Source organism: Convolutriloba macropyga, chromosome 13 (assembly GCF_964194025.1).
Source record: "Convolutriloba macropyga chromosome 13, txConMacr16.3, whole genome shotgun sequence".
In the NCBI taxonomy this organism is placed as follows: Eukaryota; Metazoa; Xenacoelomorpha; order Acoela; family Convolutidae; genus Convolutriloba; species Convolutriloba macropyga.
In genome coordinates, this window is record NC_134480.1 from 25,121,517 (window position 1) to 25,142,176 (window position 20,660).

Consider the following 20,660-nt stretch of genomic DNA (forward strand, 5'->3'; position numbering starts at 1 on the left):
AAGAAGTGTTGAGGTCAATCTGCTGAACAAAAGTGAAACAGAGAGAGAAAATAGAGCTGTTTTTTCCATTCAATATTCTGCGAGAGAGCGACGAATTTTTTTTATCACGTGTGGTTTTTTTCCAAAGCAGTTTTTGTTTGTCTCAATTAACAGAAAGATGTTTGTCTCAATTAACAGAACTATTTTTATTGTGTCTGGAAGCATTTTTGACCATGTTACAAAATTATTACACTTTTAGGTGCAATTTTGAGCTTTTTGCCATTTTGCCCTGTTGAAGGCTTTTTTAGAAGTTTTTGTTAACTTCATTTTTATAGCATCTCTGAAGTTTTGTGGTTGAATTTAGATTGACACTTAGATTTTTATCTCCTTCTCTGTTCGAATCCCGGCGTGGTTAAATGTTTTTCCACCCGCCTGTCGTTTCACGTGCCTGTAATTCTTCCGACGTTAGTCGGTTTATGTTTTCTTTCTGCTGATTTTCTAACGCTCAGGAATTTTTAAATCTGGAGAGAGTTCTCAAGAGCGAAAGAAGATTGATGACATTCTTTAAACTTGAACATCTTGATGGAGATTTATTTGTCTATCTTGGGCTGTTTTTTATGAGCAAATACCATGGCTAGAAAAATAACATTTATTTAAATCACATTTTATGCTTGGATGTCCTTGTTATTGCATAGGAAGTTTACATCAGAATTGTTTGAAGTCTTTCCGTCTCTTTATTTACAGTAGTGGTGGTAGTAAACATTCATCTTTATTGAATCCTGCTCCTAATATAACAATTCGTCAAAAAATTACTTTGACTCAGTCTTTGCCTCAGAACTTTCTCAAAGTGTTGAGTTGTTATTTGTTCTTCTTCTTCTTCTACAAAAGCACGTTTAGAAAGGTAGCTGTTCACTTTTGCGGCTGTTATTCAAGTGAGATAAACTTTCTAAAAAACTCGCTCATTGTAATCATTCATGTCCACAAAATGGTTTAACTCTGCCGCTCTTATCTGATCTATTATGAGGACGAGACAATTGCTCGGAGGCAATTAAGCTCCTAATTAGGCTCAAATCTATTGGATTCAGTTGCACGCATTGTGTTTGCATTATGTGTTGTTTTAGACAATTACTGGCAGACATGTGTGTTATTTTAAGGGAATTACTGTGACCTGTCAAGCGTCCTGGTTACCAATGATGAAATATGTTCATTCCTTCTCATGTCTCGCAGTTGGTCTCGTCCAACCAACTAAAGAGTAACTTTTACATTGAAGGGGACGTACCACGCATCGAACATTGAAAGACATAAATGAAAATTGATTTTAAAAAATTTTTCTAATAAAGTCATATTTTATAGCTCGCCAGCTGAATCGCAAAACGCTGTGTCATTTTTACACGCATATGATGCTAAACATATCAGCTTTCTTGCTAATTTTTTAAGATACCGTCAAACTTCATAATTGGGGTTTAAACTTCATAAACTTCAAAAAATTGTGGGCGACAAAATTTTGAACCCAACTATGGTTTAGTTCGCCAGAAACAATAAACAGTCTCCAACGAAGAACTCCATTTTTGCGCGCGGTAATTATGCAATGCTGTGCCAACCATAAAATATTAATACGGGATGTCATCTTACGAAAAGCAGGCACATTTACAATTGAACTTCATGAATAAATGCTACTATCGACTTTTGATGCCATTGTTGAGAATTTTTCGCTAATTTGAAACGCGACCGTCAAAGTATAACATTGTGGTCAAATCTACCAAATCCAGTTTCATTTTTCCCGAAATTCGCTGAAACAACAGGATGAAAGATTAGCGACAAAATGAAAGCTTAGTGGAACAACCAAATTAGATGTGTATTTGAGTGCTTAAAAAGCGTTGAAAGAACAGTGTCGATCCATCTTGAAACGTATAGTCTCAACTAGTCGTATTATAACAGGGACAGAAAGTGTTGTGAAAGTTTCATCTGAGTTAAAGAATGTTTTTTAAGTCGTATTATTGTCTATATTATTGGATTTTATTCAATATTTTAGTGAATGGATTGTGATTTTATTGGCTTCGACGCCGTTTACTCGCAAAATTGAATTGTTTTTTGATTTTTGTCTGGATTTGTTCTTTTTGTAGTCGTATGGCATTCTGGATAATGACGGGTCTCGATGGTTTTGTATGCAGTTATTGATGAAGCCGTTAAATGGTTTCATTTAAAAGGTAATGGCTTTCATGACTTTGCATTTAATTGTTTTCAAAAATTGTAAACGTATTTTCTTAGTTTGCTTTTTTATTTTCTGGCTACTTGTTAATTTTTCTCGATAAAGGCATGCCATTTTTCTTTTCTGGTGAAATTCAAGTCTTTTGGTTTAGTTTAGTTTTTTCTGATGCTGTTTTGACTTTTTCATTAAGTTTAAAAAAGATAGACAATGAGTTTTGGTCGTAGGTAATGCTTGTTGTTTTTATTTGATTATGTCGTTTGTCTTTTATTCTCCTTAATGGCAGGCATCATCAGCTTTGTAATGTGTTATTGTTTAATTTGTATAGTGGTTCGAGCTTAAAGCGATTTGTTAAATGGATTTACCAATTATTTTTGAACAGAAAGTGATTTTTTGAAAATTTTCTATCTCCTCCTCATTTGTTGGATAATTAAATCCAAAACGTGATTGAGCGGGGTTGGAACATTGTGCTAACGCTCATTTTGAGCCTCTTTGTTGATTTTATACGTTTAATTTAGATTGTTGTTATTTTTTCATAGCCTTTTCAGTTTTTTCTAGATCTATAATTGAACTCTCGTCCGGCCTGACTCTATCATCGCATGCTAGCTAAAGTCAGTACCTCGCCCGGTGTTGGAGAGTATTTGTTTCCCTCATCGTTTATTATAGTTGTTAGTAAATTCTAGCTCGGAGGACATCTGAGATGTCGTGGGAAGCAGTCGTTTAGAATATTTATCTGTAAGCAAATTGAAGTTGTGAAGCCCCTGTACCCTGTACACGAGCGCTAATTTTTTAATATGTGTGCATGTTTGTTTAGTAATATTGTGCCTTGTTTTGTAATGTTGACTTGATTTCCGTAGTCAATATCACCACTTTATACTCGAAATGCCACAAATAACTTCTGTTGAGAGGTGCAGTTCTTTTCTTCGCTGCTTTCCTTCTCAAGTTGTTAAGTAGTTGTTTTTTTGAGAAATGTTTTTGAGGAGTGAGCTTTTTTGATTATTTTGTTGACTTTGCCTAGTATACTTTGAATAATTAGATTTGGTAAATCAATGTCTCATTTGGTAACTTCTGCTGTGATTTTGTAACATTGCTTCCGTAACTGAAGATCATCTTTCTTCAGTTTTATGCACGGCTATTATTGTATGAGATGTTGGTCATTTGGAGTTCAACTCTGTGCCAAGAAGAAGTATGCGTAATCTTCTTCGCCTTGAAATCTTTCCTTGGGCTCTAAATTATCATAATTTATACTTGTTCAGCCGGTCTCAAATGGCGCTAATTTACCATTTGGTTTCTTTTAAGCACATTTGCAAATAAAGATTTCTAATTCTAAACTCTGCTGCTATCATTATCTGAAATTTAATGCCTAATCCCATTCTGTTGCTGTGAATTGCACATCTGGGCTAATTTCATTGCATTTCATGAGTTAGGGTTTTCATTCCTTCTGTCACTCCTCCCTCCCCCGCCCGCACCCCACCGTAAACACATCTTTTTTATTACTTTGTGGGACACAAGTACAGCCTAATAAGAGGTTCATCTGCTAGTGCTATTTATATAAGATGCTATAAAGGTATAAAGTATCAATAATTGATTGTCTTATTTTAATTGGTGAGAGTGGGGGGGGGGGGGGGGGTAGTTTCAAACCGCTTTCTCAACATACTTTTTCTGTTACATTATGGCCTATTCGGCCTAGGTTTATCAACTGATTATAGAATCCGGATCTGCAGTTAAGAAGGTACAACTTTGTGTTTATTTCTGAAGAATATCAGGAACAAAAGATTTTATTTTTATCTTTTGAATAATTGAATTTGGTTGTTTTGACTTTAGTTGAAGCTCTTACACAACACTTGTGCAATCTATCATAGGATGAATTCTTTGTTTCTCAAACATGTCACGTTTTCCAACTTGCTGAGGTCCGAATTCACTCGACATTGTTGTCGTTGTTGTCTCTGTTTCTTGTTTTGGTTCCCACTGAGGTGTCATTGTCAATAACGAGCCAGAGAGTGAACCACCGGCGGGTTTGAACATGTGTGGCTAAGCATCTCTGGAGCCAATCTTACTCTTTAATAAATTAACTTCTTAAAAACTAGTTCAAAGTTATATTTTGCTTCGATCTTTAGATTGTCTTAATTGTTATTATCTGCAGTCTTTGGTAATTGAATTTTTATGCTTCAGGTTTGGCTCGGTGATGGTTTTTGATTTGTTGAAGCTAAACGTTACGTAGTTATACATATGTTGTAAATTTTATCATCTAAAATTAGCCACTGCAAACTGTTAGACCGCGATTTAACGACTCCGATTTAATGTTGATTATTTCGCCTTTCAATCGAGTTTCCTATAGACTGAAAACCCGTCATTACCTGTGATCATTTTATCGTTGGAACCTGAGTCAATAATCCAATTGAGTATGTTAATTTTCGAGTTTAATGTTGATTTCTCAAAGTATATGACAGTTTTTTTCTGAAAAATCTTTATCGCTGTTGTCCGAAGTGCCTCAACAGGACAGATTTTTTTCATCTTGAAAAATTTTTGTTATATGGAAACTCGGAGGACACTGGTCAAAAAAGCAGCGCTGAATCAGTCAAATGTTATTCTGTTTTTTGGCATGGCCAGTGCTCTGTTCAGCACGTCCCAATTTACATTGGTTAATCTTCCCATTAGAGAAAATTTTGATGCATGAAACATAATTACTTACAATTTTGTGTTTAAAAAGTAGCATCTTTAAGAGGTCGTGTATTAAATCTAAGTTATATTACCATCTTCTAAAAAGGACTGTTCCAAAATGAGTTATTGACAGAATTTTATATGTCTAAACACCTGCAGAGGCCAACTTTTATTTTGTCAATTAGAAAAACTGGTCAATTATTTATGGAGAGTATACGCTTTGCCTTGCCTTCTGTTTAAACTCCCAACAAAGAGGAGTAGTACCTTATGCGTGTTACCTCTTCTCTTATTTATTCTCTCTCTCTCTCTCTCTTATGTAGTTTGTATTCTAAAAGCAAGAAAATTTTAAATTAAGCCAATGTTCGATCGGTGCAGTCGTGGTTGACTATAAATATCCAGAAACTAAAGGGTTAAATTCTCGATCAGAGTCCCAAATTAACAGTTCTTTGGATCTCTTTTCTTCTTTTGGTACTTCAAAATTATTTTATATACATCTTTCCTTACTCCATAATTGCTCATATTACGTCATCTAAAAATTGAAAGGTAAAATTTTTAACAGATAAATATGAAAGTTCAAATCTTGACTTATGTTTTACGTATTATAACAAATACTTGCAGTTAAAATTTAATCCTTTCCTAATCAGTTGCTTAATGATAGTACATATATGAGCATTTAAGTTTTTAATCTTATGGCTGTTTCTGTTTCAAATGTTTCAGATAATTATTTTAGTACTTGCGACTACTGTTTTACTGCTCTTCAGCATTGATAGGTAAAATAATTAATCTGTTAATTTTTATTTTGTTATATATATTTTTTTTTATTGTTTACCTGTAATCTTTAGATTTCAGAGATTCTTCAGATAGGCAGCAATTTTGTTAGTTTCAAATTGAGGAACACCTGAACTTTCATTTACATCATTTGGCTAATCAGATTGATTTCGAAAATAGAATAAATTAAATTAAGCAATCAATTCAAGTTTTGAATTAAAACTAAAATATATACAATTTTACATAAACGAATGATTTTTCCTATGATTACCTTTTTTGCTGCTTATATTTCTGCTTTAAAACAAGTAAAGCTGTGTCATAATTGACATTATTACGGTTTCCATGACGACCGTAATATCCCATTGAGAAGATCTCACAAACAATTCATTGAGAAACCCAACTACATCTTTAATTCCCTCTCAATCGCGGGGCTAAATCCTCGTTCAGAAAATCTCAATGTTTGTCAAGTTCTCACGCTCAGGGCTTAAATGAGAAAAGTGCTCATAATGAAAATAATTTTGAATGCTTTTCATGTGTTGAGCCTCCCTTTTTATCCCAATGAGGATTTGGGCACTGAAGGGTTATCAATTGCTTGGAAGGCGGCTTTATTCATTCGAGTGCTCTTCACTTTTGTTTTGATTTGACCACTTTTTACTAAAATGCTCTGATAGCTTTTTCTTCATCCTTATGGAGAGCGTTTTTAATTTTGTTTGATGAGTCAAAAACTACCTCCCCCTTCAAATCCTATTTTTCCTCTCTCGCTTTCTCTCAGCTGTGAAAAAGTACCTTTCTCCTGTTTTTGATAACTAAATGATTTAAAAAAGTAGAAGAAATACAAGTTGCTGAAAACTTAATTTTCACAAATGTAAACTTTCAAGCAGTTTTCTCATAATTCATGGTTATGAATTGTTCATAACTCGATTGATTTAGTTTAATATAGGGCGATAAATTTAGCAAAAATAAAAGTTGGTGGAATTTCAAGCCCTTCGCTTGTTCATAATTTGACCCTTTCTTCATATATAGGGTGGTTTATTTATATTTTTTACGCTTTTTATTACGAAATGATAATGTATGCGCGAAGTATTTAGCATAATAGTTATCCGACGTAGAAACTTCTGATTACATAACTATGATCTATAAAAGTAATTTAATTTTTTAAAAAAATCTCTTAAAGAAAATAAGATGCATTCAATTAGTTTTAATTGAAGTTTTATCTTCTGCTTAGGATAAATTTTCATTATTTTTTCTATTCTTATTTTGAATATCGTCATCAGAGGCATCTATATGCAGTATTGAGTTGTTTGTGTTGGTTTTTCTGCTCCCATTTTTGTTGATTCTCTCTTGGATCGATAAGCTAGCTACAACTGAGGGGCTTCTGTCTGACGCCTATTGTTCCTCCGAATAATTCAGTCGGCATTTCGGAAGTGTTAGAAAGGCAAAAGAGCCCAATGGGGGATAATGAAAGCAAGGGTGACCCACTTGGGTTGCTAGTAATAACTAATAACACATAGTGATCACTAGTTAACAAGTGTGAAAGGATTCCCCCAAAGTAGCTGTCCGTCTTCTCAGGGTCTAGACACTTTGTTGCCATTTTGTGCTTCCTTCCTTGTATGTGTTGTGTGTGTGTGTAGTGTGGACAAGAACTTGAAATGGACATACAACGTTCCTCTAAGCAATCGGGTCAATACACAGATGACGATGAAAAGACGCCGGCGTTTGACTAGCTTTGCAAAATGAGACCAAACACAATAGGATCATTCTCTCCTTTTTATTTTTATTTTTCTTGTTTTGTCAAGGCAGACTGTCGAAGTAGGCCATGACAGTTATGCTTTTATGGCAACAACTAACCAAAGTAGGCTAATCGGCTGTGCCACTCTGACACTTTAAATGAATCACACCAATGTGAACTCAAAAGAATTCTTTCAAGAAGAAAATGACGCTCTTAAAAATCTGCATTAAAACTCACTCCTACTTTGGTTCATTTGATTAACTTTTTTTCCAAATTAAGGCATCTTAATTTCATTGGGTAGGTGAATGTTATCAGTGAAAAAAATAAGCCTTGCTACCAAATCCAATCAAAATCAGCCATTTTTTAATGTTTTTTTTTATTACAAATATAATACGGTCAATTGTATTTTTTTAAACTCAATGGGAATCAGACAAAGCTTTTTTTCCGACAATCAGTTGATTTTTGCATTTTTGCAATGATTGTATTGTGTATTTTGAATTTAACCATTATAGTGACTAACCACGAATGTTCAATTTTTTAACGGCAATCTGCTGATTATGTGTACTTGAATTTGTGTTAAATATTTTTGACAGCTGCTGATTTTAAATTGCCCAACGATGCCAACTCACCTAGTCAGTCGTCTTCAAAAAAGATAAACTTAAGAATTTCTTAATACTGCTCTGAGCTACCGAGTCTAACCAATTGCTTTTTTATTTGAGTTTTCAGCGGTTAACTGCTGAAGAAGCAATCAGCTGATTTCAAGTTGCTTTTTTTCAATGCCTATTTTTTGTGTTTATTGCAAAGATTGGCGTTTGTTTTTAGCTAAACTCAACTGAAGAGCCCCTCAAAGTTGCCGTAAATCATCTGGACTGTGCCAGCGGGAGAAATTTAGAGTTGGTCTCACCAGCAATGAGCTCAGGCGAGGCTTGTGTGTTTTCAACTTCCCAAGCTCATCTCCTTAGCCCCTCCCACTACCCCTCCCAGTGGACTCCAGGCCATAGTGGTGAAGTGGGGAGGAGAATGGCGATGGGAATTGAGGAAGTGGTAAACTACCCCCCGCGAGCCAAGTCCCAGTTGAACCCAGAGTCGACATCTGCCAGGACAGACCCTACCTTGGAAGTGATCCTGCCTCCCAGGTGTCTAAGTGCGGGGGTGTCCGAGTGTATATACCAGTCGGATCTCAGTCCCAATGGAGAACACGAAAATCTGTAAGTTGAAAGTCGATTCTGTTAAGTATTTCGTCTATACCACTTCCCCCTCTTTATATTAATAGGCATAGATTTCATGCGCCTCCCTTACTCTTCGACGTGCTTCTTTTAAACTCATAGTAATGCTATATAACTGCGTCTCCTTTGTGGGTCTGTGGTCATAAATCACATTTCCGGGGTGGGGGGCAGGAGTCGTGGGGTAAGCATGGATCTGGAATTTTCGAAGAACATTTCGCATTTTTCAAGAGCTATGAGTTGTAGTGTGTAACAACATGGATCTAAAAGCATTTTAAATTTTACACTCCCAGTGGCATGGTAATTATATCTGTTCTTGGAATCCAATTGTTCTTTTTAAAGCTGTTTTGAGAGTAAGGCTGCTTTTTAAAATTTTTTTGCAATAAAATGATTGAATTTTTTAGTTAGACATTTCTTTAAACAATCTTGGTTAATCCGAACATTCTCATTAGTTCAAATCATGAAATCAAATTATCACCTGGGACAAATTTTGATCCATTTTGAAAATTTTGTCTCATAAAAAGTTTTGACATTGAAGCCGGTTTTTCCTGCCAAATTGTAAAAATTTTTTTGCAATAAAATGATTGCATTTTTTAGTTAGAAATTTCTTTAAACAGTCTTGGTTAATCCAAACATTCTCATTAGCTCAACAGTTAAAACAGAGAAAATTTTCCAAAGTGGTTGAGAGCGGTTAAGTGATCGCATTCTCTCTTGTTGTAAAAGATATGTTTTTTATTTAATCTCGAAGACCAATATTTCCTAAAGCACTTAATTGTATCTAATGGTTTGAAATACAATTTCGGTTTGGGTGACAATATTTATTTTAATTCTTTAAAGAAAATATTTACAAATTCGCGTGGTTAATTAAAATCAATCGCGATTCGATTTAGGTCCATGATTTGCTCCTTCATTGTTCAGAGCATTTTTGTGGGAGGGAGCAACTCTATGGTCAACTGTATTTTTATCCAGGCCAGTCGATATATTTATTGTAGATCGGTGAGTGCTATCACTAGAAAGCCCGTCCACCGTAGAGTGTGAAATTAATAACTTTTTCAAAATTCCGTTTCGACAGGTTATCGAGGTTCAAAGTTATTGCGAACATTTCACACTGATTTTGTTCACATTTTGGACCTTTTCCCAACTTTTGTGGTAACTTTTGCAATATGTTATAATTATTAATCTGGACGGGCATTAGTAACCCCAGAACAGTAATCCTTTTAGAATAAAACAAATTTGGATTTGGATCAAGATTTGTTGGTTTTAGGCCTCATTTTTAATTTTTTTTGGCGGCCAATTGAATTGTTATGGTTTCTCCTCGTGATTTCTTGGCGATGTATAATAAATACGGTCATTTGTTTTAATGGTTAAATTATGCTGTTGTCTGAATTGGTCTACGGCAACCAATAATACACTTTGACACACAAAATTTAGTTGGAAGAGTTTTTACTGTTTCTTTTCTTCTCTATCGTTTTGGTACTAAGTGTTTGTACTGACAGGTCTCATTGATGTTCTGATGAAGTCTGAATGAACATAAATCAAGTTCACATTTTATAGTTCATTGCCGTGATTACACTGTAATTTTTAGCAAAATTGTGAACTAAATTTGTTCTGTAGTTTTGTCTTTGTCTGAGTCATGAAAGTTCTTATTGAGTTCAGAGTGGGATAAAGGGATTTTATCAGTGGCTGGAGTTAATTGTTTTTTTTTGTTTTGACTGGACATTAACTGTTTTGAAAAAACTAAGAGTTTGGTTTTCTGACGGTTTTTGTTTTTTTATCTCCTTTACTAAAGTGTTCAATAATCGAAAAAGGCATATCTGAATATAGTTTTCTTTCCAATTGACCGCTAATCATAGATATAAAATTTCAAATAACGACAATCAGTTTTTTAAAAAATTTGGTTATAGTTCTTCTATATTGGATTTTCACTGATTTCTTACTCTTCGGTTGAATCTTGTTGTTTACAATTGGACATAACAATAATTCTTATTTTGTACAAGAGCTATTGTTTTTACAAGGTTGCATAATCGAAACTCGTGAATGAGTCCATTCAACAGCGAATAGTTTTAAATATAATGAAATGGTCTTCAAAAATATTAAGATTATGGAAAAGAAAGTATTTTTTTCTATCTTAGCACATGTGGGTTTATGTGATTTGACAACTAATTTTTTTGAACAATTGTTTATTTGTTGACAAAACGAAACTTGAAATACCCCCACTCACGTATCGTATGATTATCTACCCTGGGTAAACCTTTATTGATTTTTTATTCTAATTCTAGATTTAAAAGTTGGTTTGTATAGGTTTAATTCTAGATTTAAAAGTTGGTTAGTACAGGTTTAATTTTTTTCACTTTTGCACTCGCCTATACCTCTGAATTGAGCCGTCAGAGTCTGTTAATCGAAAGTAATGAGATGTCAAGAATGCTGAAGAATAATGAAATTTTTATTTTAGATATTTTGGAATTCAGTTTGAAAAAAGAATAGACTTTGATTTCTGGATATCATATTTTTTGTTCAGTCAAATCAACTGTGTAGTTGATGAAGTTGTCATTTCTTAAAATGTCAAAATTGCAATGAAATTGTTATAATGTCAGTCCTTCCATTTGTTGTAGTGTCCATCTTTATTGTACACCTATATCCTTCTTTTAGAATCTATCAAAGTTTAAATTACAAAATATAAAATACCGAGTCTAACGACTGCTATGTTTGTTATTTAATGTTGAAAAAATACTGGTTTTAAACAACTGACGATTCTGTTGACTTTGACACAAAGCGTTTCAAAATTGCGTAAACTTATTGCGTACGTTTCAAAATTGCGTACGCATTAAAATTGCGTAAACTTACTAAGCCACGATAATGAGAGGGGTCTCTTTGACGTTGTTTTAAGGTCTAATAATGCTATAAAATGTCTCTCTTTTTTAATAACTGGTATTGATTACTTTGAAACTACTGATTTTATAAATTTTGTAAGATTTTGGGTTTTGGTTTTAGATGTTTGTTTTTTGTTGGTTTTGTACAGTCTCAATTATAAAAGATCTCATCGATGGCAACAATGGCATAAGAGAATTTTGTGAAGGCTTGGAGCTAATAGTTTTAATGACTGACTGTTTTTCATGAAAAGTAAATTCTTTGTTGAACGATTTCGTATCTTTTGTCCTGCCCTTCAATCTCATTTATTGATGTTTCATTAGTCAATAATGAGCATATCGGAATCCAAGTTTTTCCTTCAGTTGGTGGCTAATTATTGATTTAATATTGATGCCATTTAGTTTTGTAATAATAGAATTTGAAAATTTTAGAGTTTCCTCTATTTGGTTTTTCAATTTTTGTTTTTGTTTAGTTCACTACAAGTGAACTTGTCAGTTATTCTGATTGCCGACAACTAGAATTTGTTTTTGAAAAATAAAATTTGTGAATATTTTCTGCAATGAACGATTTTTAGTCTTCGTTTCAATAATAATGAGATTTGGGAAAATGTTCGCCATGGTCGCCATAACTTCGTCTCACTGACAAGATGTCCCGCTAATTCAAACTAAAAGTTTGAATCAGCGGGACAGTTCTTGTAGTAGCAGTTTTTGTAGCTTGCTGTGAGGTTGTATTTGGATAGCATTGAAAGTTTTTCAAAGAAATTGGAGTATTAATCTTTTCTGTTTGTTATTTCGGCATACTTTTTAAAAAATGAATTGACAGCCACTTGGCTAATGCAACTTTTGATAAGTTGCAATGGCAAACATGAGTTTCCTCAATCGTGGTGTACGTCGTGATCATATAATTTGCTTAATCTGTATTTAAATTTGATCTTTTTTGAATTCTCGATTTTGATTTCTAAGTGAGTGCCGATATAGTTTCAATTATTTCTGGGCTCACTTTTGGACTCTTATTTGTTTTTGTTTTATAAAAATTTTTTTTTTATAGAGTCATAGAATAGGGTCATGCGTTAAGTTCGTTCAGTGTTCGATTTTTTATATTCCGTTTTCTAATTCGTTTCTGCTATTTTTGTGCGAAAAGGTTTTTCAGAATATAAAAACGGCTGATTACTTTTGTGCTTTTGAAAAGTTGAGTTTTATGGTCATTAGCATGACTCATTTTAGAAAATAAAAACTTGACCCTCTCTCAAATTTCATTTCTAGAATGTAAAGTCTCGCCATATTAGTTCTAATTGGATTAATAACCGGTGAGCTTTTTTGTTTTAATTACGGTTAGCGTTTTACCTCAAAATTTCCGCTCGGCCTCAATTTTCCCCATTCAATTTTTCGCTAATTTTTTAAATCCGTATTGCAGCAATTTGTAGTCTATAATTTTTTGAGTTTTAGAAAAGAAATTTATGTTGAATTCTGATTTGTCACCTTTGTTTGGCTGAACTAGTTTATATTGACTTGTAGTTGTCTTCTTCTAAAGCGTTTGCTCATTTAGGGGGATAATTCACTGCTCCTTAGTAGGAGTTTTTCATTTTTTCAACCCACTGTCTCTTTCCAGCCAAATGCAACACGTCCGAATTTTATCAATTCACGTTTGCTACATAAGCAAGAAATTAGGGTCGGCTGGTGACTTATGTTCTTTTCTGAATGTCGAGACTTGCTGTCTTTTTTGGGAGACTAATTATGAAGACTACACCAGAATGAAATATTAAATTTCCCTGCATTCTTTTTGCTTCTTCAGTTGAAAATGGAAAGAGAAATGCAGTGATAGTTATATGAATTGTCCTTGAATTAATTTCTCTGAGTGTTTATATATTAAGATGTTAGTAAATACATCTTACGCGGTGCAATTTACCGCAACCTTTAACTGTTAAAGGGCTTAGCCTGATCGGCTCAGTTTTAAACGCGTATAATGCCTTTAAAATCAGCTGTGAAATTAGAGGATACGGTCAACTAGAAATGAAACTGCACAGACACCCCATATGTGAATATGGAACGGAACCCTCCTACGAAATATGCGCGCTAGGATTTAGGGAGCCGCGAATTTCTTTCTAATTGACCGGAAAATCTAAAAGCACATTAAAACTTCTAATCACTGGCCTATTTGCCAACACCAGTCTTTGTTTTCGACCCCATTTTGCACATTTGGCTTATCTATTCCTTATTGTGTAGCGGTGATTCCATATTTCAGTGTGTTGTGGAATAGCGTGAATCCGCTCAGAGTTGAAATCGATTTGCCAGAAGCTTCTATGAGCCACCAACACCACCGTATGGCAAACGCTCATTTGGCCGACCTGGAATCGCCTTTGTCCAGTGCATTCGGTGCCCATTACGAGTTACGATCGGCTAAGAGACGGAATCGGTCTCATTCGGCTAGTTTGAGCACTGATGGTTCGCCTTCAACTCCATCAGCTCCAACTGGCTTGTCCGACGTGTACTCATTTGAGAGGTGGAAAGATATTCCAGGAACAGAGCTGACAGCAAATGAAGAGAAAAGTGATTTAGCAACAGATGCAAGTGCGAGAACTGGAAGTACAAGCGAGGCACTTCAGCAACATCCAGTGCCTTTGTCAGATGAGTTGGAACCCCTGGACCTTTCAATTAAAGACATGCCAAGTCAGAACGACAGTGAAACCCACATTGACAGGTACCTACCGTTATAAAACATAATCCCACCTTTCCTCTTGACATTGTAGACCCTTTCAGTAGAGCTCAGAGCTGCTGGAAGAAGCCACTGGTCCCAATCATAATCGTAAATATATCCAAATGGGGTTTTGCTCATTTTGAAAGGGCGTAGAATTCATTGCTCCATTTGGTATCTAGCTTGATATTTCGTTTTGGTCTTGACAATTCTTAAAAGTGGTTCTTTGGAATTGCTTTCATCAAAAATTGTACATTATCTGAGTTGGATTTGTCAGGCTTAGAAGTTTAAGGTTAACAAGCAAACTCATCTTTCCGATCAATTTTGTTGCTAAACAATCTAATTTTTCAAATCTTTTATTCTACTATCTTATTTTTTATTCTACTTTCAGAATGGAGTCAATATTCAGAGACGCTGCAACCGACTCTAGCAACGATGGTGTGAACCTCAAGCGGTCTAGAAGTCCACTTGCTTCGCCCGACTTACCCCTGAAGAAACGCAAACACAAATCAACAACTCAACACGAGGAACGAAGTGCTTCATCCTCGCCTCAACTCAGCCTTCAGAAATTGGCAGAAAGGAACGCATCTCTTAGCGTTTCACCTGCTAACGTTGTGACGTCATCAACCACAAAGAACCATTTGATTGCGAAACAATCGCTCAGTCCGAGAGCTCTTGAGTTGCCAAAAGACAATCAGTTGCATCAAATGAACGCATCGCGAGGCATGTTTAATCTTATACCAAATGGACATTCGCAAAGTGAACAGCAGAGAATTCAGAAACAGCTCATTTTGCAACCTCATCATCCGAATGGCCTGCACTCGAGGTTCCTGAACAGACCAGGCCGTGAAACCTCTTCTGGATTGCCACCTGAACATGCTTTAGATTATTCAACGTCTCTTCTTCTGTCGGAGTTGACAAAACTTCCTTTACCAGCACACCAGTTGCACTATATCAATCGTTTGGTGCTCTCCATCAAAAGCCAAGTGGCATCTATGCAGAGTCAGCACAGGATTGCGCTCAATCAAAAGTCAGAAGCCATTAAAGGTCTCTTAGGTGAACTGGAAGCCGCCAGGGCTATATCAAGACATGCGGCACCTTTGGATCCTGGACCTAGGTTAAATATTCCAGGTGCTACACCTCCTGGACATCACTTGGGCGCTCTGAGTGCACTTGGAACTGGTCCGGCATCTTTAACTCCATCCCGGGCCAGAATTCCACCACCCCACTTTGGCATCCCGCATCATCCGTCGTCGACATATCACCGAGAACCCTTTCTGAGGGGCAACATTCCCCCCTCTCATCCCAACCCCATGATCCAGGCCGCATACAATCATCATCAACTGCAGCAGAGCCACAACCCAACTGCCACTAATGGACCCCTTCTTTCCCACTTCAGTGGTGCTAACTTTCCTGGTCCCCTCAACCCTCATCCGGCACACCCCTCAGCTACACGCATGCCCCAGTTACCACCATCAATGCATGTACCTCCTAACCCAGCAACCCAAGCCGCAGCTACACATCATCATCATCAACACCTCATGCAGCCTCGAACATCTGCTCAGCAGAATCAACTGATGCACTCTGTGTCTAGTAGCAGTGGGAACAATAGTACTAATAATAATAACAGCAGCATAAGTAGCAATCTTAGCTCAGGGATCTTTCACCACCACCACCACCAGCCACATTCATCAATTACTCCTGCAGGAACCTCAATTTCGCCAGCTTCAGGAATCACGTCTCTGGGAGCGGCATCGGGAGCTGCAGCCGCAGTGTTGCAGCACCTCGGACAACAGCAACAACAAAACCGCCATCACTTACCACCCCACCATCCGACCTCACTGAGTAGCAGTAACAATAACAGCAGCAGGTTCCAGGAGTACGAGCGACTGCTAGCAGCTGCCCATTGTTCGCCTCCTGACAGCAGCACCAAACTGAAACTGCCCTTCTCGTCGATGCGAAATGTCTCAGCAAGCGACATCATGCTTACGTAGAAAACATACGACAACGACATTATGAACCATCACACAACCAGTACCACCACCACCACCACTACCTTTAATAATCTAACTATCTATCAAACTCAATAACTCATACTCAAATGACATTAAATTGATCAGAAAATGATAATAGCGAATTATGTTTTACAAGCACAGATAGAAAACTTTACCAATGCTTTAAATAGACGTTGCGCTCTCTTTTAATATTGTTATAGCTGCGAAACAACTGATTACGAAGATATATCGTTTTTTGTTGGTTTTTGTCTATAAGAGGCAAGCCTTGGTTTATGTATTTTTTGTGAATAATTAGCAGTCGTTCACGCCTTTGACCTTGATGACCTTGTCGTCAATGAAGTGCAATTTTTAGTGCATTGTTTTCATTCAATTTTCCAATAGTTAGCGGAGATATAGTTTTAAATTTTTTATTTATATTGGTAGTCAGCTATAATGAACACTTGGCTGCTCTTTTGGCGAGATTTGGCAAGTTTTGCCGCTAGAATCGTTTTTTTTTCAATCAATTGAAGGAATTATTTGAATGATTCGAGCGCGTGAAAGTGTCAACAGTACATGCCCGCTAAGTTGGGGGCCCGCTAACTGATTTTCTCAATCGATGTTTTTTTTGTTTGCATTTGCAATCAGGTTTGTTTCGCAGCTATTTTTGGTAATATGCCGACTTTGTTTTACAACTTTATCACACTTGCAATTTTGCTTGGATCTGTTCACCCCTGCTTAAGTCAATGCCAACATCCCTGTCCTCAATTTCCTTTGCCTTTAATAATTTGTTTTTATCCAGAATGATTTCTAGACCTAAACTGATATCCATTGTAATAATAGTTTGGAACAATTTTCAGCTGAAGATAGCAAAGGAAGTAGAACAGTTCCATTACTGTTTAAAATTGTAAAAATTATATTTTTAAAAGACAATTCGATAATTGTCTAAATAGATTATGATAACTATCAGTGAATGAATATCCAATTTGAAGTTGCTTTCTGCCTCTCTCTATCTCCTCTCCTCTCCTCTGCAGTTGAAATCAATCCTGATGCGCCTTGAGAATAGAAGCCTTGTGTGTTGTGATTAATAAATTAGTTTCCCTTCTGTTCCTTTGTCTGCTTATTCGAACTGAGTTCCATTATCTCTCTTCTCTCTCTTTCTCTCCTTATTCCATATTGTTCTATCCTAAATTCAATTATACTGTAGTAATTTAACCTCAAACTGACCTTTTTTGCATTCTGTCTTTCGTAGAAATTCGTTGTCTTAGCATAATCTTGATATGCGAAATTTCGCCGGGTACAAAAACAGTCGGGAAAACAATAGAATAGTCTTAATTGTTGAGATTGCGTTTTTGAACGAGCTTCGTATATGTGTTCATCGAGAGAACATCTGAACCAGTTATGAAGAAGAAACAATTTTGACTGACGCAGGAAAAAGTCAAACTTTTTTGTTCAAGATGAAAGAACGCTCACACTTTTGCATACTCTAAAGACTTAAATTTTTCAAAATTAGTTTAGTTTAGGCAGTTGAATAAATACCACGTTGGTTTTACTTCGAGAAGCAATTTTCTTAATCACTGCGTGGTAAAATAATGTTTCTTGAGAGTTTTTGAAACGTTAATTGTAATTTGTTGAAAGAGAACAATGAGAAGCTTTGAAAAGTCTGAGTAAAAGTCTACATTTGATTATTCCGCCGACAGTAGTAATCTGGAGAAGCTCGAATCTGAACTTTTGGTGAGTTTCGGCCAAACGATATGTGTTCCGCAGACGGCTGGAAGTCGTATCATTGGAAGGAATGACTTTCTTATTCAATGACATTCTCGTGAATTTAATGAGGATCAAAGTTATTGCCTTTACTTTGTCTTTTTGCCTTCTTCAATTTGTAAATCATCACTGCTGTGGTACTGAGATTTTTTGATACTTTTTTCGAGCACACTAACGCTTCAGTTGCATTCATCAAATACAAAACAACACAACTGTCTGCAACAAGTTGACACCTTTAATGCAGTTTGGGACAATTGTTGGTCAACGTCTGTCACTCTTGATTTCCTGCAACTATCAATGTTTTTCTGGGCTACACTTTTCTAAATTAATTCCTGCTTCTAATCACTTAAAAGAGAAATATGGATAAGAAAAAAATGAAATTAAGAAGATTATCTTGGTAGCAAAATGCTTACGTGGTGAGGTTGATTTAAATTCGCTTTATCTGTAAGAGACTTTGAAACAGAAGAAATCACAGTTTATATGAACGCGGTTTTCAATTTTGTTCTCTCTTCTAAGGCACAGGACCAAAAACCAGGCGCTCTCTTGGTGTCAAAACCACAGTCACATTTCTTAATGCCAAAATGATGTCTACAACCCTGAGCAAATGACGGTGTGACACTTTGGTTCCACGCCTGCAAATAATCAATGATATCGGTGAATCATTGGCTTCGACGGGTGTTCGGCAGATTTCTTTTCAGGTTTTAGCTGCGTGCTTTAAACGAAAGTTTTTTAACAGACTAACTTTGTTTGTCTTGACCCTGCTTCACAAACTTGTGAGTTTGTTACAAGTAACTTTTCGTCAATAACAGTGAAAGACATCCGTTATGAAATCAAATTGGCGCATCATATGTTCTATGTTGTATTAAACTTAAAGTAAAATCCTTACTGTTTCTAGCTTGCACGTTGGAGCAAACTTGTCAAAGTAGCCAAGAGCTTCGACCAGTTTGGAACTTTTCGCTACATATCGTTCTTTCTACTTGTCCACTTGGCCACTAAGTCCTTGTTTAACTTTGTAAACACATTTGCCCGGAATGTAGTTCCTGCCGTTGGATGGTATCGATAAATTCTAAGTCTTATGATCTCGGAGCACCTTGATCTCGCCCTTCATTGCCCTGTACTTTTGGTCCAACAGATTACTTTACTTGGCTTCATAGACTGTCTCATACTTAATTGAAATTGAGTAGATAATTTGCGGAAAGTGCTTGACTCAAATTATTTGAATAGATTCGGTTGCCGAAGTGCGTTTTCTAGCTATGATGCTGCCTTGGAAAAGCAAACCCAAAAGGTTTAATATAGCAAATGTTGCAAAAAAGATTAGCCAACTTGCAAATGGGAGTGAGCAAAAATTAATTCGGAAACCAGGGAAATCGGATAAATAAACAATACCTGAATTACATCTCAAAAGTCTAGAAATTAAATTATGAACTAAATCTTCCACGATTAAGTGGCTATCAAAATTCAAGTAGTGGTTATGAATTGTTAGTGATAATTATATAATACGATGATTAGAAAACCATGTGTCGTTTTTTTATGAATTGCTGTCATCATGAGCTACCGATTCTGCTTCATCAACTGTTGGAGAGAAAAATCAGGTCTAATGTGCCAGACCGATATGGGTTTACGATTGAAATTTTCAGACTGATTTTCCTTTGTTAATGGTGTTGCTGGTATTTGTTGTGTGGCCGATGATGATTCTGAGTCCCATGTTACGTTTGTCAATTCTGACGAGGCAGCTGGAGCAATAATCTCGAAGTGGAATTCTTGGGCAGGAGAACTTTGGTTTCTTTGGAAATCTAACTCGTATAGCGCGAGCTCAATTCGGTTTATTTTTGGAAACTCCACTTGCAGGGTCTCTAATTTTTTCATTCTCTCGTTAGTCTTCTTTCCGTTTGCGGGCGATGCCCTAAATGTGCAATTAAAATTTCTTCTCGATTTGTTCTCATTGATTCCGGGGCCCCCACGTTAAGCATATACTCGTAGTGGTCTTTTTCTTTGCTTTTTAGTTCCAAATTTGACCCAATGAGCAATCCGAATTGTTACGGAGAGTTTTTGGGAAGGAAGTAGAGATGGTTTTTTAACGAGGAGTCAGGAGCTCGAACCATATATAGTCCTTATAATCTGTTATTGGACCTCATTTTCGTTTAGTTTTTGGGCTACACTAAAATTTCAGTTGAAGTAATTTTTGTTGTAGGAAATTAGAACAATTTCAGTTGTAGTGATATTTCGATAAGCAAATTTAGCCGACAGACATTAAGTGACCTAAAGAATTGAAATTCGCCATCACTTACTCTTTTTTTCACATTCACCTGCATCAGTGGTAGCTTTGAGTGTTGATTTTTTCACCTCAAAGTTGCTGCTGCAATCATCAACCCGCTTGTCGTCTCATGAACATTGGTCTCCGCAGTTACTGTTTCTTCATCTAAATGTTGATTTATTATTTGATATATATTTTTGAACGACAATCTTGAAAATTGTGAAGTGCATATTTTGCCTAGAAGAGTGTTAGGTTTTTGTACCAACGTGTGCTTCGAAAGGCAAAACTTTTGTCCCTTATTTACATTCTTGCAACAGCTATCTTACAGACTTTAAGGCACCTTTCATGTGAAACGAACCCAATAGACCTTCGGTAAGGCGTTCTACTGGACCAATTGGCGGTGATCATTAGTAGGTGCTTCTGTGATGTCTATGTTATTAAGGTAACATCAAAATTTTTAAGCCAATTAAGCATTCAGCTGGACCAAGTCTAATTGTGCGCTGGAGAAAATTTAGGAATATATATT

At 36.0% G+C, this 20,660-nt stretch overlaps 1 protein-coding gene across 7 annotated transcripts in view; it reads left to right on the forward strand.

The window, feature by feature from the left end:
* LOC142351474 (uncharacterized) overlaps nt 1–16,397 on the forward strand; it is an 80,102-nt gene extending 63,705 nt beyond the window's left edge. For all 7 annotated transcript variants that reach the window (XM_075403507.1, XM_075403505.1, XM_075403508.1 and 4 more), the window contains 3 exons: nt 8,166–8,551; nt 13,676–14,131; nt 14,517–16,397. In XM_075403507.1, coding sequence (XP_075259622.1) covers nt 8,166–8,551; nt 13,676–14,131; nt 14,517–16,119 — 2,445 coding nt within the window. In that variant the 3' untranslated portion in view covers nt 16,120–16,397. The remainder of the gene's footprint in view (nt 1–8,165; nt 8,552–13,675; nt 14,132–14,516) is intronic.
* The last annotated feature ends 4,263 nt before the right edge of the window (nt 16,398–20,660 follow it).